Genomic DNA, 23,712 nt, shown 5'->3' with positions numbered 1-23,712 from the left:
CTGGCTTTATTAATCTCTGTCTTGAAGATAGCAATATCTGGGTCAATTCAATTATCTAGACAGAAAATCAGCAACTTGGTGCTGTTTCCCTGACTGATGTTGAACTACAAAGATGTATGGGGGTGTGGTAAAATACTTGTGTGTAAGCCTTCTGTTAGTGCCTTTTATTTTTGTATAGCCCAACTTGAGAACTGGTTAGTCGGTGATTCAGTGACTTCATGACTCCACAAGTAAACTTTGAGTTTTCCCACTGTCTGTTTCACAGTGTAAGCCTCTTTCTTTGTGGTGCTGTAGATTCTTTCTCTAGGAAAGAACTTTTCTGAAAGATAAAAATTTAGATGTTACATATCTTCTTCAAACTCTTGCATAACACCAAATCCTCATTAGATGGAACAACATCAAAATAAATGGAAAATGGAAATATGACCTTCTTAACTTTTATCTCTTCAAAGACTTTTTCATATTTAAGAGTCTTGACAAACTTTATTGGGCTCATTTTCTTGTCCTCATCTTTTTCCTTAATCTTGTTGTGTGGGGTATAGATATCACCTTATTTGTGAAAGTATTTTTTTAAAAAATTTAATCAATACAGTTCTTTGCTTTATTTCTGAATAATTATACAGTTTTCTTTGCTATATTTCTATGATATACTTCCTAACTGAAGTGACAGCCTTTTCCTTCATCTTCTTTATATGTATTTGGTATACACTAAAGATCTTTTAAGAATCACAGATGCAAATGGGTTTTAGTTACATTGGTGCACACAGGTTATATATACACACACATGCACAATTTTAGTTCTAAAATTAATATTACCCTTGGTCTTCAAGATGAGGCAGAATACTAAAACAACATAATTTAAGATATTGCATTAAAAGTTCTTATACATTAAAATGCATAACTAACCTTATTCTTCATGGCTTTGATGCTAGCCTTAAGAATTTGATACAATTTTTGGTAAATTCAATAGGGAACACATTTTCAGTTGAAGTCATTAGTATTCAGTATAACACATGGTGCAAATTCTTTCTTTAGCCCATCCATCTGCAGGATGCAAAGGCTCTTTTTGATGTGTAGTATGGCTGTACTTCTTTTGAAAAGTAGGAATATCAAAAATGGGGCCAGTTTCTATGAGAATTTATGGGACATATATTCTCAAATTAACCCAGTTCGTTTTGTGAAGTACTGTTCAGCTACCGTTCCACATTTTTGCATAACCCTCCTGGCCATGTTGGCATTCTGTTCTTCACCTTGGCAACAGTGGAGTCTCTTGGGGCAGATGGCCTGCTGTCAGGGGCTCACCATAGAAACAGCCTGCCAAGAGGGAATGCTAACAAAATTTCATCAGGTTCCTAATGATGGAAATTCCCAGATGAATGAAGAAAACAGACAGAGGGAAGTGAAATTATAGCCTAGCTGGAAGCAAATGCTGTTGCAAATCTCATGAGAAATAAGGTAGAACTAGAAGCAACAGGTCCTCTGTTTCTGAAGAAAGTATTGTTATAGACTCCCTGCTTCTCAGCCACAAGAAGTCCATTAGGCAAGGATGAGACTGATCATGGGATATATGGGTTGCCTGTCAATATTAGCTTCCATTAAAAATATAACAACAGTAATTATTAAAAATTAGTACTTTGCTTAAAAACACTCCTGAAGAAGCTTCCTGCATCAAATTCTAGTATTTCAGCCATCTTCCACCATTGCAAGCTGGTTTGTCTGCACTCTTCCGAAAATTTGCTTTCCCCCCCCCTTCAGTTATTCCGATTATATGGAATTAAGTCTCATATACTGCTGTTAGGTTTATTTGTACATAAATTCCACAAATCTAGATATATTTCAGGCCAATGAGAAATTTCCAGATTAAGAATTTGTCCTACTATATCTATTCCAGAGTAAGGCTTTTCTCCCAAAAGATAGCCATATTAGGCTATTTCCCCATTGTTGAGTTAAAGAGCAACTATTTGTCCTTGTGTCAGCACAATACTGATTTGCTGTCATCATCACCAATTTCTATCCTGCCCCAGTTCTGTCTGCTGCAAGTCCCAACCAAGTTTATAGTTTATAGTTTATTATATTTGTATACCGCCCTTCTCCCGAAGGTCTCAGGGCGGTGAACAGGGCACATATAAAATACAAGGTACAAAAGTTAAAAAGAGAATTAAATACAAAGCCCGAGCTAAAACAATAAATAATAATGTAAAAAACCACAATAAAAACCCAAACACATCCCCCATCAGGCCAGGCCGGCTTGTTCAAATAAATAGGTCATCAGATCGCGTCGGAAGGATATTGTCCTGATCTTATGTGACCATGTCAGCTATTGTAGGCAAAATGACTGAGTGGTTTTCTTTTCTTGCAGTGATCTCTGGTCATCCTATGATTAATATCAGAAACACCCACCAATTTGAAAATTGTAGGACAAATGAAGAGGGACTGATATTCCAGGACCCTCTCTTGGTTTTGCTAGGCTGATTCATCAGACTTTCCTCCCGCATTTCATTTCAGCATCTCACCAGTTCAAAATATTGTGAAATAAATATATGGGAAGAAATAGCACTAGAGAAAAGTGAGGCAGAAACTGCCATAATTGAACAAGTAGCAAGTGGGGTGGTTGAAACTGGCTGATTGTTGAGCAATCACTTCTCTTACTTCACAAGGTATGGGCAGTGGGTGGGGAAGTGAAAAAAATGGTAAATAAGCAATAAATAAGCCCAGTTCCACATCTCCATTATTCTTAGGACAGCACAGTAAACAAACCCGGGACTACCACGTTTATAGGGAAAGATGCCACACATACCATTTCAGAATTATACTAATTCAAAACATCTTTCTTCTTCCCCACTTAGTAGATACATGTTTCTTTGTTGGAATCATAGAGGTGGAAGAGGCAATTTGGCCTATCAAGCAATGAAGAATTCAAATTAAAATATCTAAGACAGATGCCTCCATTTGCACACATCCAATGACCTTGAGCCTGCTCCCTCACTGTGTAAGTAATTCCATTCTCAAATTGCTCTTAAGATTTTCTTTTCTAGCATTCAGTTGGAATGTGATTTCACATAACTTGAATCTATTATTCTGTATCCTGTACTCTTGAACAATAGAGAATTGGTCTTGATATTCCACATAACATTCTTTCAGGAATATGAAGATATTTGTCTGTCTTTCTGTTTATCTATCTATCTATCTATCTATCTATCTATCTATCTATCTATCTATCTATCATCGCTTAGTCATCTTTGCTCATGGTTAAATGTAATAATTAGTTCCCATGATTTGGAAATTCTGTTGATGCAGCCTGAAATTACATTTCCCTTCTTTTCACATCACATTGGTGGCCCATATTCAGCTTGCAATTAACCTACTATTCCTAATACACTATTTTTGCAAATGCTATTACCAAGCGAGGCATTCTCCATACTATATGAGAGGGCAAGAGGAGAAACATTTGATAAAAATTTTGCATTTTTCTGTTTAATTGCATTCAGTTAGTTCCATCTATTTCTTCAGCCTCTCAAGATCATTGACTTTTATCTTCTAGATTATTATCTATCACATCCCATTTATGTAACATTAGCAAATCTGACAAGCTTTGTTTCCACTTATATTTCCAAATCTTTAATGACATATGGAAGAGCAGAGGACCCAAGGCTAAAGTCTTTGATATTCCCCTTGATGCCTCTTTCCTATCCAATGAGCAAACTTTAATAAAGTTTTGCATATGATTGTGGAAAGGATGGGATACAAAGTGAAAGATCTTTCAATTCCAATTGAGGAAGAAATGGAAAACCACTCTACCCATCACCCTCAAAGATTATAGGCTCCTGCCTATAGGGAGGGTTACAGAATATGAAGGTGAGAAGACTTTGTGAGTTCAATTTGATGAAGAAATGGAAATGGAAGGTGGGACATAATGCTCTCTATTTTCCCACATCTGGAGAAAGAGAGGGGAAGAATAAACAGTGAGGTGATATAAGGGACGATGTCGGCAAGGTGGGAAGTAATGGATTCTCAAGCCAGACAGAACAGTTATGCAAACATGAAAAAGGTGAAGATATGACACTAACGATTCAGGCTAGGAAAAATCCACTGGTGGATTCTGGGAGTTGAAGTCCACAAGTCATAAAAGGGCCATGTTTGAAGACTCCTGCATAAGAGCACGTGTGGCCACAATTGGTTTACCAAATGAAATTATGCAAAGGTATTAGTCTGTTCTTCTGAGATCACTTGTTACTCCAGGAAACTTGCAGACCAAGAACCTGATCAACCTGGATATTGCAACTCCTTCCTTCTGCCAGAATCAATTGGTTTGATTTAGTTTAATAAAAAGAAGGGTCACTTATATAGTGACCGTATAAGAGTGTTCCAGTATCTCAGGGGCTGCCACAAAGAAGAAGAAGAAGATGTATATGTGTGTGTGTGAATCTATTGTCCAGGGCACCTGAAGGCAGAAGAGGAAGCAATGGATGGAAGCTAATTAAGGAGAGAACCACCTTAGAAATAAGGACAAATTTATTGACAGTTAAAACAATCAATGGAACTGCTTCCTTTCAGAAGTTGTGGGTTCTCCAACACTGGAGGTTTTTAAGAAGAGATTGGACAGCCACTTGTCTGGAATGATATAGGATCTCCTGATTGAGCAGGGAGTTGGACTAGAAGACCTCTAAGGTTCCTTCCAACTCTGTTATTCTGGTTTCTAAATCTATAACCAGTCCATCTTGTTAAACCTAAGCCTGTCTCACCCTATTGAAACTCAGCCTCCGGCCACTGGGACAGCAGCACTTTCATCACATCTTTTTTCCTGGGGTGGAGATGATGCCCCCAGTAAGAAGGAAAGGGCCAAGTCCTGGAGCATCTTACCTCAGAGTAGAGGTTGTCAAGGCAAAGGGGCTAATATTGACATCTCAAGGCAAATCCACGATCACTTAATGCTGTTGATGAGCACCTGACTACAGCCAAAGCAGGGTAATCCTGCTGTGAGTTCGGATTAAATCACCCATCACTCTACAACGTCACAGTATTTCCCCTCTTACGGAGACCGTTCAAGGACAGCCTCAAGGCACGCATAATCCGTTAAGTTTTTATGTTTTACGGTTTTACAGAGAATTCCAGCGAACGTAGTGACTTGAAACAGTGGCCGTAAAGTCAGGAGGGGGATCGGCCTTATTTCCTGCCAAGTGGAGTTTTCTGCGGATTCAAGAAGGGCGGAGAGGTTGGCAAGCGAGCAGTTTGACAAAAGGCCCTCAACTTAACCAAGTCCCATCCGAGTCCATCGCTCGGCGCTCAGCCTGCATCTTCCTAGGGCTGCCCTGGCCAACGCTCGGCCACGGTCCGGCTCCCCACTGCTCAACTTTTCACCCAGGGTCCGAGCGGGGTGTGTGTGTGTGTGTGTGTGTGTGTGTGTGTGTGTGTGTGTACACGTGAGGGTGCGCGGATACACAAGCATTGGCCAACTTTGGATTGGAAACCAGTTGATGCCGAGCCGCCCGTCGCACCTGCTGGTGCCTCCCGCTCGAGCACGAGCCGTTGGAAGGGCATTTCTAACGCCAGGTGCTCGGCCGGTTCGAATGGCGGCGGCGGCGGCCAGAAGTTTTTTTTTTTCCCCTTCCCCTTCTTCTCCGCCTCAGCCGCGGACGGCCGCAGAGAAGGCAGCGGAGGCGCGGGACGGACGCGAAGGACGAAGCCCCGCCATTGCACCAACCTGCGGGCTGGTGGAATCCGTGGGATGGGAGGGGGGCGCGCGCCCCTCAGCTTCCCGTGGTTCCTCCCTCCCCTCCTCCTCCTGCCTCGGCCCCTCCCTCCTTTCTTTCCTGCCCGCCCGCCCGAGAACGTGCGTGGCCGCTCTCAGCTTTCCCCTCAGCCGCTCGAGCTCCTGTCAGCAGCCAGTGCCGCAAAGAGCGGGTCGGGGCCGCTGCGTTGGCAGCGAGCTGCAGCTCGGCGGGGGCCAGAGGCTCCTGCCCCCTGCTAGGGCTCCCTCCGCCTCGTCTTCCCCGCCGGGCGCTCGGGTGCGCCGTCTCCCTCCTGCCGGTCGGCCGTTTGCCTCCGTCGGGTGTCCACACCCCCCCTCCCCCCCCCACACGCTTCGTCGTCGGCGCTTTGTTCCTAAACCCAGCCCCGCGCTCGCCGCCTTCCTCGCCGCTCGCCGCCCGGTGTCTCCTTTGGGTCCGCCGTGGACTTTGCCTTGTCATGTCAAGATGGAAGGCGGGAGCGAGTGGCTCGCCTCCTCCACCCGCCCCGAGGGCTTCGAGCAGATGAAGCTGAAGAGCAGACCCCGGGAACCCTCGCCCAGCCTGACCCGCGTGGGCTCCAACTTCTACAGCGCCGTCAAGCAGCAGGACTACAGTGCCAGCGTCTGGCTGAGAAGGAAAGACAAACTCGAGCATGTAAGCCACTTTTTTGTTGTTGTTGCTCTTCTCCTCAGGCGCTTTGACCAGACTGCCGTTGCCTTTTGGATCCTTCTTTCCATAAGCCCGCCAGGCAGGTGTATCGAGACCCATTTTACAGGTGCGGAAGCTGAGCTGGAGCGGAAACTTCTTGGACGACTTGCAGCATTTGGGGCTGAGTGAGAATTCTGCACCCGGGACGTGCTCGTGAAGTCACCAGGAGTCGAGCTCGACTCCGATGGGAGACTAGCTTTACTTCGATATGGCACAAGACCAACGATATCAACCCTCACCTCTCAACATTTATTTTATTTTTATTTATTTTATTTTAATTCCATTTATATCCCGCCCTTCTCCGAAGACTCAGGGCGGCTTACAAGCTTAGCAGTAGCCTTCATTCTATGTATATGCCTGCTTATTAGGGCTTTCACACACACCCCAAGCGGCATTATTACAAAGTCAGCTTAATTGCCCCCAACAATCTGGGTCCTCATTTTACCTACCTCGGAAGGATGGAAGGCTGAGTCAACCTTGAGCCTGGTGGGATGCGAACCTGCACTAATTGCAGGCAGCTGGTGTTACTTAAGGAGGCATTAGCCCACTGCTCCACCAACATAGGTTGATATTCCCTGAGAATATCAAGAGTCGAGTCAAAAAACATGGCATCTAGGGACAGCAGTTAAATGGCAATCCCACGTATACTGATTTGGGAGCAGGTCCCACATGGATTTACTTCCGAATAAAAAATATATAGGATTGCATGTGATGTAGTATAGTTTGCCCAGTATTTTGATGCCCGAATAGTTAGGTTAGGTTCAGTCCCCCAGAAGTGCAAATAGCTTTCTGTTTTCATATTATATGCTTCATCTCCTTTTTTTAAAAACAAACAAACAAGCCGCTATCTGCTGCAAACCACTTTTCACATCCATGTCCCATGAAGGCATCTAATTGCTTAGAGGTTATGGAAACTGGAAGCTTGTAGAACACTTCTCCAGTTGAATGCATCCTGCAGTGTTATGATGATTTAGAATCTAGATGTAGCTGTTTTTGATTTGTGTCCTTTATTTTTTATTTAGAACTTGCTGTATTCTAGATATATTTTTTCTAGATATATTTCTTACAAGACTATGTAAAGTTGTGCAAAGTAAATTTCATTGCACTTTCAATTCCTGCAGGAATAATGTTAAATAAGGAGTTTGGGGACCAGGAAACCATTGAAGCTATGGTTGGCTGCAATGCATATTTTAATGCTGGGTTTAAGGTACTTTGAAATATTTCTGTAGTTCAGAGGTTTTAGAGCAATGGACTGTCATGTTCTTGTGTAGTTTATGACATTAATGAGTTGTATGAATAATGGAACAGCATATTTTGATTTTGATATTAGGTTAAGTATATACTTGTAGAAAGAAAAGGAGTTTAATTCTAATGCGAAGTTTGTTGCATGCATGTTAGGAAGCAAGGAAACGGTTTAAGTTTTACAATGCAGCAGGCTTGCTTAAGGGGATGCTGTACACTGCTCAAAATAAGGTGAAATAGAGAGTCCCTGTGTACCTTATATGCAATATATGAACAATAAAGTGCTGTTAACGCAAGCTAGTTCCTTGAAAGAAATCACTGTAGCAAAATATTTGAGGGAACACCTGCTGCCAGCATCAAACGCCCTTCGCCCAGTGCGCTCCCACAGGGAGGGTCTGCTCAGGGTTCCGCCGGTGAGAGATTGCCGGCAGGTGACACCCAGGGATAGGGCCTTCTCAGTGGGAGCGCCTGCCCTCTGGAACCAGCTGCCGGTGGAGCTGAGAACTGCCCCCGACCTCCGATCATTCCGCCGGGGCCTGAAGACCTGGCTCTTTGAGCTCTCGGGCCCAGGCTGAGGAGAAATTTTTTAATTGGGTTTTAAATTATGTACAGGGTTAATTTAATATTTTTTAATATGGTTTTAACTTTTGTATGTTGGATTTTTTAATTCCCTGTAAACCGCCCTGTGTCCTCAGGGAAAGGGCGGTATACAAATGCAACTAAATAAATAAAATAAATAAATAAATAAATAAAATATACTGACTTTTCTGTACAGCTACAGTACATGAACTAGTGCCAAGTGATGTAATCTAAAATACAGGCAAAGGTGCAGTAACTGGAATGGTGAAAGCCTTGCATTCCTACAATATTTTATACCACTATTTATTTAAGAAAGGAATCTGAACAAAAATAAGTATCAGTAAAATACAATAGGTATCCATGCCCAAATATGGATTGCATTTTAGTAATTTATACTACAGCAGAATGATCAACAGTGGGAAGTGAAACTCTTGAAATGTCCTCAGCAGCCTTATAACAATTTGTATATATCTTGATTCAACAAGGGTTTTAGATAGCAGATTAAAGCAAAGTTACTGACTTTGCTTTAAGTTTGGACAGTACATCAATTACTTTTTGTTATGCATCAGTGTTTTAACTAAATGCAGCATATTTACTAACCCAAACAATAAAAAAGAACTAGGTAACTGTAATTGTGTTTGGTTTAAAACACATATATACTGTATGTCTTTAGCCTTGGCAAGATGATTACTTATTGAAAGAAATTGAATATGGCAGTGAATTAAGGTGAATAAATACACACAAACCGGGATATTCATGTGACTGGATTTTTTTTTATTAAGGGTGTAATTCTGTCTGCATAATGGTCATGGCCATTTGAATTCAGTGATAACTCCATTTGTTTATTTGCGGAGCATATTCTATATATATGTATTTCTGAAATGGGAAAAAATGGGTAAGCATAAATCTAGAGGATTTAGATAGTCTCTCATAAAGAATGTACAAACCTTCCTGTAGGTTGTTTCACAACGTGCATATGTTTTGGCATTTATAACTGATGCTTTTGTAACTGACAATCTGCTTTCAGGCATAGGCAACTTGATATATTCCAAATATTTTGGGGTACAAATTCCACAAACTCTTGCCGTTTGCCAGAGTGGCTGTGTGATTAAGAACTGAAAGAAAGAGAAAAAAATTGGAGTGCATCTACTTCTGCTTTATAGCAACTTTTTATTTTATTTATATTTAAAACATTTTAAACATTCCAATGTTTAAACTTTTTAAAATAGTGTAAAATGTAAAAAAATAATCTGAACCAATACACACGCACAATGAATATGCAACCTAGTAATACATACATTGCAATATAATGCATTTTTTGGAAGTTCACATGAAATGTAGTAATTGATGGCAGCAGGAATGGTGGTTCAGCATGAAATCCCCTTAAAAGGTTTATTGTTGAGTTTAGATTGGGCAATCTGATTTGGAATTAAAGCCATCTCTGTATATGAGTTATCTGCCTTCCTTCTGCTGGATGAATACAAGAACCAAACCGAGCACACTTCATCAGATATTGTAATTAAACAGTGATAGTAGGAAAAACAATATTAGATTAATAGAATAGCATTAACAGAAGGGGCAACATTGTTTGTAACATCAGTGTTGATATGTATTCCTTGACTTACTTAGTGTGGTTGAAATATTACAGTCTGATTTCCCTCCTTTTCCTGTGTGCGGTGTTCTTGTAGATACAGAGTTGTCATATTTTCAAGTTAAAACATGTTTTACTGGGTTTTTAGAAATTAGTTCTGGTATTAGTCATTTTTGAGACAAAAGAAAAACAGTGGCAACTCTGAATCCAATATTTATTTTTTTAATGGATGGGGAAATCTTATTATGCTTCATTCATCCTTTCCTTGCATACTGTTATTTTACTCCCCCAAATAAGAAAAAGAGTACTGTAAAAAGAGAAGATTCCTTTAATTGGGCTGCTGCGTGCAACAGATATAACATTGTCTCTTGCTTTAAATAAGGCCTCTTAGAATTTATCTATAGGTTTTTTCCCTAACCACGGCAAGAAGATGCCCCATAGTTTTATAGGCAAATGTATTTAAGATGCTGCCTTCATCTAATCTCCAGTTCCTGCTGTTCCTCTGGATAAGTATCAAATCAGACGGTCAGAGCATTGTATAGCAGCCATATGCCATCAAGACATGATTATTTTGCCTTGTAAACATATACAATGTGTTTGACAACAATAGCAGCAACTACAAGAAGAATAACATTTCGGCTTTGTATAAGACTTGGGGAACTGCTTTTCAGAGAAGCACAAGCTTGCTTACTCTGTAAGAGAAAAAAATCTCTCACATAAATTTCCCAAGAATTTATTGAAGCTCAAATTGTTAATTATGTTACTGGAGGCAGTAGAAGCAACGTAAAGTGGTGAGGATGCAATCTTTATACAGATAATTATGTAAATTAGAATAGCTTCTGATTGGATATAGCAAAATAATTAAATATAATCGATTGGATATAGGAGCAGCTTAAGTATCAGTGAGATCGGATATGGAGTGGATTCTATGAGGTAACAGAGTGGAATTACAAAAAGAATAGTGTACTGAAAGAATACAGAGGACATTCCATAAGTTGCTGTGTAATCAGTTTATGCTAAATTGGCCTTGGTTCCCAGAGCCTATGCTTGTCTTTTAATATTATCTCCTCATTTTATCAACATTCCTTGGCATAGCTGATCAGACAGAGTTGTTTCTCAAATCTCTAGAAAGTTAATTAAGGGAAGGGGATGTTTTGCTTTGTTTTATTTATCTAAATCAGTGCCAGGTTTTCTTCTATGACTCCACAGGACTTACCAAGAAGATGTATTTTGCAACTCCCCATTCATTTTCCTGCAGCACCCTTGCATGTTAAAACTGTGAGAAATGCTGAGATATACTGTTTTATTCTATAGCACAGTGCTAGTTTTAGGATTTCATGGGTACAGAGTTGGAGTCCTGCAGTAGCTCTGAGGAGCAATTATTATGGTTCCCTGAGTTCATAGATATTTGCAAATTTATTTATATATCGCTTTAAACATTGATATACTTTATGCTTCAGTCTCTTGCAATTTCACATTTTAACTATCACAAAGAATACCTTTAAAGTAAATGAGCTGGAAAAAGTAGGTGAGAAATACTGTGTTATTCTTAGGTTATTGGGAAGATGTGGTGAGTTGATACCCTTTAGCTTAACCAGTATATACTGCTGAATATATATTGATCTTTCAATTTTGTCACAAGTACATACAAGTTTATGATATATTTGAAAACTATATGTCTATGTACACAAAGGTATTATGGAATTATTTGCAGTTATTGAATTCCTCTTCTGTCCTGATCAAATATTCAAGAAATACTTGAAGTTTAACCATTAGGAATTAGGCAATAATCTATGAAATAAAATTATGTAACTTTTTCATAGTAATCTACAGTACTGATAATAACAATTATGAGATTAAAATATGCAATATTAATGGTCCAGGGACTACAACCCCTATTGCATGAACATACTACAGCTCATATAATGGGACTCTTCCCGTTCCTTATTTCTTTGCTTTCTAAATCTCATATGTGCTCTGTAAGGGCTTGGATGACTGCTGTTCCCAAATTATTCATCTGATTTTTATTTTATTTATCAAATTTTTAATTATGTTCAGTTGTGGTATACAACAAAGACAACCAACAGAGACACACAGAGAGAAAATAAAATGAAACCATACTTCATTTAAATGACTCAAATGTGCAAAGTAATGCGTGAACATATGTATCTAAAGCTGAAAACTGCCTGTTTACTATTCGTTACGATCAAACTGCCAGATAAGCTTATGAATATTTTAATGGTTTTGAGGAAGAATTCAACAATGAAGAGACTCAGGAAGCAAAATGAGATAAAAGAAAAGGCAAAATGAGATAATATAGACCAAGATGGAGAACCTTTGTTTTCTAATGACATGGGGAACATGAGAGTTTAATTTAGATCAAGTTGCATGGAATATGAGATGTGAGGGATGAGTAGAAATTGTAAGGAATATTGGGGTTCTCTGGGTGAGGGGCTGAGTAATGGCAATGATAACAAAGTGGTGGGGAAGAGGAGAGAAACTATTTACCAGAGTTGGACTGACTTGAATCACTCAGTCACTCAGTCAGTCAGTAGTAAGTAAGTAAGAATTACTGTATGTATGCATATCTGGATGCCTCTAGGATAATTGTCTCTGCCCGTTTAATAAGCTTTTTCAGTTTGATCGTGAAAAAGGTTTCAAGAAATAATGAGCACAGAAACATACCAGAACGTCTAGTGCAACTACTTGCTCCCTCAAAAATATAGCCTCATTTCTGATTGCTTACAGCACTTAGTTGTCTTCTTAGCTGCAAATATAGTGAGTTTTATCTTTAGGTAATTAGGACAAGCAGATTTTTTTCACCTGGAAAGAGCAATAATATGCTGCTTCATTTTTAAAGAGGTTTCAAGATGAGACAAGGGATTGGGTGTCCTAGATCTGATTCCAAATAATAGGGAAATGTGGTGGAAAAGACAAAAGCCTTGGAAACTTTGGAAGGACCTGCCATGTCATCTTGGGAAATAAGAAATTACAAAAAGAGAATTTTTAGCATAAATATATGTGCACATTGGATGCAGAAGAACCAATTTTAACAATGTTAAAGAAATACTAAGGATTCCATGGGCAGAAAGCTTCCAGAGCAAAGAAATGCAGGAGAGTTGGAAACTTGTAAAATATAAGCTACAGAGAGTACAGTCGCATGCCATACCAATAAGAACAAAATAGGTGTTGCTTAGTAAACCCTTGTAGGTGACAGGACCTTTCAGCTAAACTGAAGACCCTTCTCTGCCATTGCACCTGCCCTCTGGAACATCTTACCTCCTGAAGTGAGATCAGCGTCAACCCTCTTGACCTTAAAGACCCGGCTCTACCAGTTGGCTTGGGGCACTAACGGAGGGGCTTCATTTTGGGGGTGGTTAATTGATTAACAAGAGATCTCATCCTCTTCCCTTCCTCATCATATCCCCCCATCTTTTTAGCTAGGTTGATTTTATAGTATTGTATTTATATTATTATACAGTTTTATCTTTTAATATTACAAGCTGCCCAGAGTTACCGTGTGGCAAGATGAGTTACTAATAAATTTTGTAAATAAAATAAAGCTAACGTACATAGAAAAGGAAGGTTGAATTTATTTATCTTACTTGAGCAGCTCACAATCTAAACACAACATAACAAATAAATAGTTGGCATAGGAAACATTAAGCAAGATGGTGAATCTGGCCAGCAACAAGAAAACATATATTACATACCAAGCAAGTGGCTGCAACCACACTTGCCCAGAGTAGTTTTTGAGGCCCTCTAGAATGTCACAGAGTCCCTCGTATTCCAGAGGAAAGTCTATTCCAGAGGGCAGGTGCTATGGCAGAAAAGGCATGGTTCTGGGGTGCTGATAGTTGGCACTGATTAAAAGAACCAGCAGCATGCCAAACCTGTCAGATTGAATTGGCTAGGCAGTCATCCAAAGAGATAGGAAGCCCCTCAAGTAACCAGGTCCTGTACATGTATGGCTGTATAGGTTGAAACAAGCACTGTGAATCACACTTGGAAGCAAACGGACAATTAGGGTAGCTTTTGAAGTAAAGTAGTCACATAGGCACATCCAGGTGTGTCTATCATTGCCCATGTTGCTGCATTCTGGACCAGTTGAAGCTTCCAAGTGGTCTTTATGAGCAGTTCCATGTAGAGCATGTTGTAATAATCAAGACTAGGCCATGAGTGTCTGTCTGAAAGATCTTCCAATTTAGGAAAGGCTGCAACTGGTGAACCAGATGAAGTTGTGCAAAGACCAACAGATTTTCCCCTATTTTTGAAGCTGGCAGTTAAAGATGGAGTGTTTTTAGATTTAGATGGTTCTAACATCTATAGCAGGGACGGCGGTGGCTCAGTGGGTTAGGACGCTGAGCTTGTCGATCAGAAGGTCGGCCAGCTTCTGCCAACCTAGCAGTTCGAAAGCATGTAAAAATGCAAGTAGAAAAATAGGGACCACTACGGTGGGAAGGTAATAGTGTTCCGTGCACCTTTGGCATCTAGTCATGCCGGCCACATGACCATATAGACATCCTCGGACAAGCGCTGGCTCTTCGGCTTTGAAACGGAGATGAGCACCGGCCCCTAGAGTTGGAAACAACTAGCATGCATGTGCGGGGGAACCTTTACCTTTACCTTTAACATCTATAGCAATGTGGTCTTTTTAGGATTCCTCCCCACCCTGATGTTGAGAATACTGTAATAGTAGATTCCATCACTGTACAGATTGGTAGATTTGATGACTTTAAGGGTATTTCCCACATATTCTGTGACATGGCTCAGCACAGATCTGTGTGCAACTCCTCAGGCTGTCTCCAGGTTGTAATTGTTGATAGGCAAGAAAAAAAATCATTCTCTTTCCTTTATATGAATCTTTGCTCTGAAGAAGGAGTCTGTGAAAAACCAAACCAAAAACTCAGTGGTTTAAATGTGAATCATGCCTGCATAACTTGTGAGTTACCAGAGTGAATATAATGAAGCAGTCATTTTCTGCATGCTAGATCAGACATGTCAAACTTGAGACATCACGTGATGTCACGCAACATATCGGGATGGTTTTTCCATTGCCGGCAATGGGGTGGGCGCAGCTTCCGGATGACACATCTGGCCCATGGGCCAGCAGTTTGACACCCCTGTGCTAGATGATGGTGCAGGATGCATATATTTCATAAAATGTCTTTCCATTTGTATTACTGGTATATGAAATAGATGTTCATAATGTTCATGTATACTAAGAAAAATATAAGAAATTTATAAACAAGTGATTTCCATCCTTCATCACAAGAACTATAAGCAATTTTAGTAACTTTTCACCTCCTTTTAATTTGCAACAAATGGTTTCTTCATTCTATGTCCCAAGGGTATAAAGCATTGTCACTTCAGTCTTGATATCAGCAAAAGGCCATTAAGGTTTGCCAGAAATAGCAAAGTTGATCAAATAAACCAAATTTGTATTCCTTCCTTTTACTTCTATCAGTCTTAATCTCTACTCCATTTAATTAATGTTGAATAATTTTTCATTTCTTTTTTATTCCTTCTCACAGGATTCATCCAAGCTTTAGCAAACCTTTTGTAAATTCAATACGAAAGAATTATCCACATCATTCTCTTGCTTTATTGTAATTTCCCTTTGGTTTTTCTTTTGTATGTCCAATGAAACCTTCATTCTTCTCCATGGTTGTGACTTTTCATAGAAGTCTCTCCAGTCTGCCATTTCTTCCTCCAAAAGCTGGTAGCTTATTATTCTGATGGATATAAGATCAGAATCCTTATCAAATTATTGACACAAAAATATTAAAGCATATAAAGAGTGCTTCTGCTTTTATTTCATTTTTATTCCACTTCAACAGACTCCTGTACGAAAAGTTATAATCAGGTAAAGCAGTATATGAAATGAGCAATAAATTTGTGTCATGTTGTCTTGCAAAGGCTATGCATCCATGCTTTATCATAATTTTGTAATTAGTATAGAGTACAGTTTGTTTACTTTCTGATTTTCAGACAATAGTAGAGATTATTATAGTTGATCTAATAGTCCCATGATAATTAACAGCTGATACACAAATGCCATCTTAATATAGTCACAATTCTTTTATTATATCTTCAAATTGTACTTTGCAGTAAAGTTAAAAGAAAAGCATCACTTAATAAAGTAACAAGATCACTAGTGAAGGAAGAAAAGGTGCTCGCTGATTGCATTTTGTGTCATCTCAGTTTACCCAGTAGAAAATGAAGAATAACTATAAAAACAAACATTACAGCAACAACTTCACTCTTCTAAACGTTTTAGCATCAATCACAATATGGTCAACTGATTTCTTTAGTTAAATTTATGAAAAGCAATAGTCAGCACAAGATGACAACAACACTGCATGTTGGTATTTCCTTACCTGAAATATATTTTAGGCATGGTTTATTAAATGTGCTCTACCCAACCGGCTTCTTTTGTAACTCAGCCTAGAATTAGCAGTGAAAGACGCTATATAAATCTCTTCAAATAAATAAGCAGAAAGTGTTTGTATGACTTGTGTAAGTGAAACAATCTCTTTGCAAGGACAATACATGCTAAAGGAAAGAGCAGCGGAGTGGAAAATGAGACCCACTGCCTGGATTCATATATTCCAATAATCTATGATCTATATGCCGTAGTGGCTGGGCTTCCAGAGTATTTCCAGCCAAAATCAAAGATTATTGATGTCTGAACTCAAAGCGTGGTATGTTAATGGCAGACGAAGACCAGGGAATTCAAACACATGGATGATCTTGAGCAAGGGGCTGGACTAGAAGACCTCCAAGGTCCTTCCAGCTCCATTCCATTCCATTCCATTCCATTCCATTCTTTCTATTCTATTCTATTCTATTCTATTCTATTCTATTCTATTCTATTCTATTCTATTCTATTCTATTCTATTCTATTCTGTCTTGTACTAAAAATTAATATTTACTTCCTTTTTTGCTACAAGGGAGAGAAAAATAGAACAAAAAGACAAATACAAGGAAATTGAAACCAAATATAAAACAAAAAGTATGAAAAAAAGAAGCCCGTCTGAAAAGACTTTCTTTAACAAATTTAAATGAGAGACGTTCATAGGGAGTAAATCCCCAAATAATAAACTTTTGATTAATTAATCTCACTGTAAGATAATAGAAAATGTATTTAAAATCAAAGCCATCAATTTATCATTATAGGATTTATAGCTCAAGAGTTTCAAGAGTTCTTACAAATTAACAGTATCTGTCTTAGTCATCTTTATCACCTTTGTGTAGAAATAAATGGTAAACTTAGATTCTTTTCAACAGAAAAAGTTATGTTGGACTTTTAAAAGCTGTTAAAGCATCAGGTCTAACATGAGAAGTCAAGATATTTAGACTGAAGATTTAGCCATTCTGCAAATTTAAACAATCCATATTCACCTTGGAGGAAAATTATCTTCTCTAACTTATCCCACATCAAATATGCAAGGAAGGACATTAAATTTTCCTCTGATTTTATCGTCACAACACATGTGAGGATAAAATTAGAGGAAAATATGCCACTCCTTGGAGGAAGGATAATATATAAATGCAGTAAAATAAATTAGTAAGAATGTAAACAGGAGTTGATTCTAAAGGTTTTTTGGGTTTGATATGAATGACAGAATAACAGAGTTGGAGGTCTTCTAGTCCAGGGCTTTTCAACCTTTTCACCCATTGTACCACTTTTAGGATATGGCAACATCCAAGTACCACCAGTCACCTAGCAAGGTGTCAAAAACTTGATGACCAAAAGAAAAAGGAAAAAAGTGATGAAGTATAGGTAGTCCTCAACTTACAACAGTTCGCTTAGTGACTGTTCGAAGTTACAATGGCACTGAAAAAAGTGCCCCTCAAGCCACAGCTGAGCAAAACACCTGCCTGCCCGCCCAGCAGCGCTCTACCTCCTGACTGAGTTTTTCATTGTTGTGAGCATTTCTGTTGAGGATTGGCAGCTGGGGTGGGGTGGGAGGTGTTTGGTTTTTATTTCCCCTGTCTGCTGGGTGGTCACTTCACATGACCCTGGGACACTGTGACCATCATAAATATGAATCAGTTGCCAAGCATCTGAATGTAAATCACAAGACCCTGGAGATGCTGCAACATTCCAGCTGATTGGCGCTTCTTCTGGACTCAGCAGAAGCACCAGGATCAGCACCGAGCTCCATCTGGAGCCTGGCACTGATCCTGGCACTTCCACTGAGCCCTGACAACCCCAAAGAAGCACAGATCCTGGCGCTTCCACTGAGCCCTGACAGCCCTGCACCTCCAGCCATCTCTCGCTCAGGCTTGTGTGGTGCTGCCATTCCCCTCCCCCGCTACCACTTTTCTAGGATGGTCGTGTACCACCTGCCAGGTGCCAATGTACCACAGGTGGTACCCGTACCACTGGTTGAAAAGCCCTGTTCTAGTCCAGTCCCCTGTTCAGGCAGAAAACCCTATATCGTTTTAGACAAATGGTTGTCCAATCTCTTCTTAAAAACTTTCAGCAACATTTAAATCTCTAATTTGTTTTACTAAATTTTGATCTGTAATTGTGATGCCAACCTTTTGATCTAACTTCCACCTAGCTTTCAATTGGGTATATTGAAACCAAGAGTAACTTATATTTTCTTGTCTTAACTCCTCTAATGATTTAAGTTGCCAATCATTCCCTTGCAATCTAAGTAATTCCTTGTAGGAAACCATATCCATACTCACTCCCATAGATACGCCCTCTATCGCGTGTCCAGGAATTCCCCAAATCGGTATTTTATAATTTAACTTATAATAATACTTTTTCCAGACACGCAATAAAGCACTTCTAAGAATGTGGGATTTAAAAGCCCTGTCCACCTTCTTATCGTAAAGCAAATATGCATGCCATCCATATACCAAATCCCATCCCTCAAGATGAAGTATTCTCTTGTTGGTTAAATTAAGCGAATCACTAATCCAGGTCAAGGCAACCGCATCATAGTACAATTTCAAATTCGGCGCCTTGAGTCCCCCTCTTTCCCTGGCATCTTGTAAAATCTTAAATTTAACTCTTGGTTTTTTCCCCGCCCAGATAAATTTGTTAATACCCTTCTGCCATTGATCAAGGTTGGCATCCTTTTTCAATATTGGTATCATTTGAAACAAAAAGAGAAACTTTGGTAGAACATTCATTTTAACAACTGCAATTCTTCCCAGTAATGATAATTGTAATTTTTTCCAATTATTTAAGTCCAATCTCTTCTTAAAAACTTCCAGTGTTGGAGCACCCACAACTTCTGGAGACAAGTTGTTCCACTGAGTAATTGTTCTGTCAATAAATTTTTCCTTAGTTCTAGGATGGTTCTCTCCTTGATTAGTTTCCATCTTTTAGGCTGGAAACTAGAATTGGCAGAGTCATGTGGGATCTTCCCAAAGTCTAGGGTATTCTCTTTTGTTTCCACCCCATTGTATGGATCCTTGTCTCAAATGCAACGTAGTCTGTGGATCTTCTGCATTGCTTCTACTGCTGCAGGCTGGATCGCTGTACTGTGGGAAAGAGGAATGATGTGGAAGGGAACAAGCATCTCCAGACAGAATGAAAAGGAATGGATACATACAGACAAGCACTATGCAGAAGTAAACAGGAGAAAAGGAGCTATTTCTATGGATTTCAGAGCACTAGACTATTTGGCAGCTTTCAGCAACATTGCAGGAAGACAGTAAAAGCAATGGGACTACTTTTGTAGGCATGGAGCTTTTGCTTCATGGTGGACCTCATGGAGCATCACCTGCATCTTTAATAAATCACTAGAGATATGCTATGTTCCTTTTTGCTTCAAATGCCCCCTTGCAATTTACCTACTGAGTAAATAGATCAGAAGATGATGCTGTTAATATGGCTCTGCGCTTCATCCTACAATATCTTGAATCTCCAAAGACCTATGCAAGGATCCTTTTTGTAGATTTCAGCTCGACATTCAATATCGTCATTTCAGATATTCTTCTCACTAAACTAAATCAGCTACTGGTGCTTGACTAACATCTGTAAGTGGATTATAACCTTTCTAACAGACAGGAAGCAGCAAGTGAAGCTAGGCAAAATCACATCAGATATTGTACCTGTACAATTAGCACAGAACTCCCCCAGGGCTGTGTGCTCTCTCCACTTCTCTCTCTATACCAATGACTGCATCTCAAACGATCGCTCTTACAATACTAAACAACACAGTATCAACAGTAGAGACCTTCAAGTTTCTAGGTTCTATAATATCTCAAGATTTAAAATGGACACCTAACATCAAAAGTGTAAACTAAAAAGCACAACAAAGAATTTTCTTCCTGTGCCAACTAAGAAAGCTCAGACTGCCCAAGGAGCTGCTGATACAGTTCTACAGAGCAATTATTGACTCTGTCTTTTGCACTGTTATAACTGTCTGGTTTGGCACTGCAACCAAAAACGAATAGCTAGAACTGCAGAAAAAACAATTGCTAGCAGTCTGCCTTCCATTGACCTGTATCCTGCAGGAGCAAGAAAGAGGGTTGTGAAAATATCTACAGGCCCCTCACCTCCTGGACATAAATTATTTCAACTTCTTCCCTCAAGACGGTGCTATAGGGCATTGCACAGCAAAACAACTAGACACAAGGACAGTTTTTCCCCCATGCCATCACTTTGCTTAACCACTAATTCCTACAACACTGTCAAACTACTTAGTAAAGCTGTATTACTATTATTCTCCTCATCTTTACTATTAAGTAGCCTTATCTTCTTATGACTATAACTTCATTGCTTGTATCGTGTTTTTAGTTTTTAGTATCCTAGTATGATTTATGTTGTTTGCTTAACTAGTATTCTATGACTATCACTAAGGGTTGCATCTTATGATTTATGATGAAGTGTTGTATTTTATGATTTTTGATGGATGTATTTTTATGTTGTTCATGGTCCTGATGTATCACTATTACTTGTATGTACACTGAAAGTTTGTGCACCAGAGACAAATTCCTTGTGTGTCCATCTACACTTGGCCAATAAAGAATTCTAATATCTAATTCTAATTCTAATATCTAATATATGGATTCAGGCTGGTAAAGGAAATTGTGGTGCTATTGCTTAATGGAGAAATGTAGATTCAGCATATATGAGGTTCAATACCAAGAAGATCCAGGGAGGCAGAACACACAGAAACCAAATTAAGTGACAATCAAAATAGAAACAATTTCCCCAAAAACCTATTACCAAAGAAAGGATATCCTTTAAAATGCTCATTATTCTTTAAATCTCTGGGTACTTAAATGGATGCATTATGTGTATATAGAGATACTTCTAAAGTTGGCTAGAATTATACCCAGTATATCTGACACAAATCCTAGAGAAATCTATCTATATGTTTGCTAAGAATTGGCATAAATTTAATGGCACATAGTCATCAATTTGATGTAGTGAGGATGAACAAACTCAGCAAATGTTTTAGCTAACTTAATAAATCTTATTTGAAAACCAGATAAATTGAACCATGTTCAATATAACACTGAAAGTTTTTAAGAAGAGACTGGACAGCCATTTGTCTGAAATGATATAGGCTTTCCTGCCTGAGCAGGGGGTTCGACTAGAAGATCTCAAAGGTCCCTTCCAATTCTATTGTTATTATTATTGTTGTTATTGTTATTATTAATATTAAGTTTTCCAGATCTAATTTGCCTTTATATCACTTTCAGAAAAACAGCTCTTCATGCTGGTAAATACATTTCACTGATAATTTCATTTCATTGTTAATGTCATTAAAATGTCATAGTACATATTTACTATACAATTCATTTTCTCTACTGCACTGGTTTAACTTCTTGGTGAAGCAGATGGAGAAAGAAAGGATTGTCTTTAATATGCTAAAACCATAAACAAAAACATCTGCATGGTTGAGAGATTGCATAATTCCTTGATTTTCATTTATTTACCGTATGCATTCAGTTTCTGTAGCCACCTATCTCAAACAAGTGACCCGTGGCAGTGAACAATCATAAAACAACTAAAAATAGTTACAATATAGTACAGAATTAAATACATATGACAGCCAAGAAACAAACATCATTATAGATGTCAATACAGCCAGGAAACTGGGCCCTTTACATCCTTGGCAGAAAGCCTTGTGAAAGGCCAATGGAGTTGAGGTCGTGCTCAGCTCTGAAAGAAGAATGTTCTAGAAAGCAGAGCTATGGCAGATAAGACTAGTCCTTGCTAGCAGACATTCCTTGTCTGACACAATCCATAGCATGCCCAGCCAGGCAGACCAAATTGATCAGTAGAAACCACTGGGAAAAGATTTTAATTGGAAATGAGCACCTCCTCCAGTACTACTTAAACTACAGGCAAAAATAAATAGCAGATCTACGGTTTTTTCCCCCCTTGGGTTGAATCAATTGTGTAAGCAAAGGGGGAAAAAAACTTTGTGTTGCTTCATTTGTTTATTTTATTTATTTATGTTTGTAAATATATATTTCACATTGCATACACACATAAATACCTGCATATACTATTAAGCTGATGGTTTTGCATATCAATTAGCTACATCATAAGCAGCCAATACCTTATATAGAAGTATCCAGCAATATTCTATAAATGGAAAAGTCAATCCTTCAGTATAACATGCTATTCCTGTAGCTTTCTGGCCTATATATACAGGTTAATTTTCACAACAGTATGTGTGAAGCAAGGAGATCAGAATGTGGTATATATTTTGAAACCATATTATACATGACTGAACTTTATATGTCAACATAGACCACACACATGTGTAAATGACAAATTTATCTGCTGCTTCCATCCCCTAATTCCAAATTAGACAGCAGCTCTGGGGAAGAATATTTTAATGGTACTGTTTTTCTGTAACAGATGGTGCTTCCCAAACAGCCAGTTATTCCTGCCATGAGGTATTTAAATACTCCACAGGAAATACTTTCGTTTCAGAGGAGGTAATTAATATATATCATCGATGCACACTTTAGACCTGGAAAAGTATGACGAATTGTGATGTTTGTTTTCCAAAACATTGAGAAAAATCAATTTAAAGATTTCCCAATGGAACATTAATTTGATGATATATAAAAGAGCAGGAAAAGCTTTAAAGCTTTTTGGATTAAAATGTGGTGGAATATGCAGAAGATTTTTAAGAAAAAGATAAGATTTTTACCACAATTGTTTTTGTTGGGTATTATCGCTGATTGTACTGCTATAGAAACCAAATTGATGCTGAATTTAATAACAGCTGCAAGACTTTTGGTAGCGCAATACTGCAAGAAGGAGGACCTGCCTACTATTGAAGAACGGACTTTGAAAGTTTCGAACTTGGCAGAAATGGCTAAAATCTCGGCATATGTGAAAGATCACTCGCAACAGAGATATATAGTGGAATGGAAAAGATGGATTGATTTTATTCAGAACAAATATGGGACTACAAAGTATCATTTAGCATTTGAATAGTTATTAGTTATTGTAATTAGAGGCTATATTATTTTTCTTTTCTATGGTTAAGGAGAGTTAAAGTGCGATAGGGTTTAAAGAGTAATTATAGTAATTAGAATATTTTAGAGTAAGATTGTATGATGTAATACCCTGTATTCGGCTCTGGGAAGTCGGGTGTGTGTGTTGGGATGGGAGGGATGGGGAGAGGGGTGGGGTAGATGGGGTATATGTTTTAAAAATGTATTTTAAAACTTTTCAATAAAAAAGAGCAGGAAAAGCTATCAGCAATAGAAGTGTAGTTGACTCTATTAAGTATTCATGTCTTTTATAAAAGTCTGTTGTGAGTGGATGCAGAACTTAGTGATTTTCTGGATGTGTGTATCTGTATCTGTGTGTATGTGTGTGAAAGCCATCATAATTATTCTTCAGGATACTCCATGTGA

General features: G+C 38.8%; 1 protein-coding gene across 1 annotated transcript in view; it reads left to right on the top strand.

Moving 5' to 3' along the window:
• Positions 1 to 6,194: 6,194 nt before the first annotated feature.
• The window catches only part of PLD5 (phospholipase D family member 5), a gene marked incomplete at both ends in the record, with an annotated part of 86,566 nt that continues 69,048 nt past the window's right edge, over positions 6,195 to 23,712 (top strand). Inside the window, one exon of the mRNA XM_083349929.1 lies at positions 6,195 to 6,383. Coding sequence (XP_083206055.1) covers positions 6,195 to 6,383 — 189 coding nt within the window. The remainder of the gene's footprint in view (positions 6,384 to 23,712) is intronic.

This window comes from Vipera ursinii (genome assembly GCF_947247035.1).
Source record: "Vipera ursinii genome assembly, chromosome: 1".
NCBI classification, from domain to species: Eukaryota; Metazoa; Chordata; class Lepidosauria; order Squamata; family Viperidae; genus Vipera; species Vipera ursinii.
This window is presented reverse-complemented; position numbering and strand designations above follow the sequence as displayed.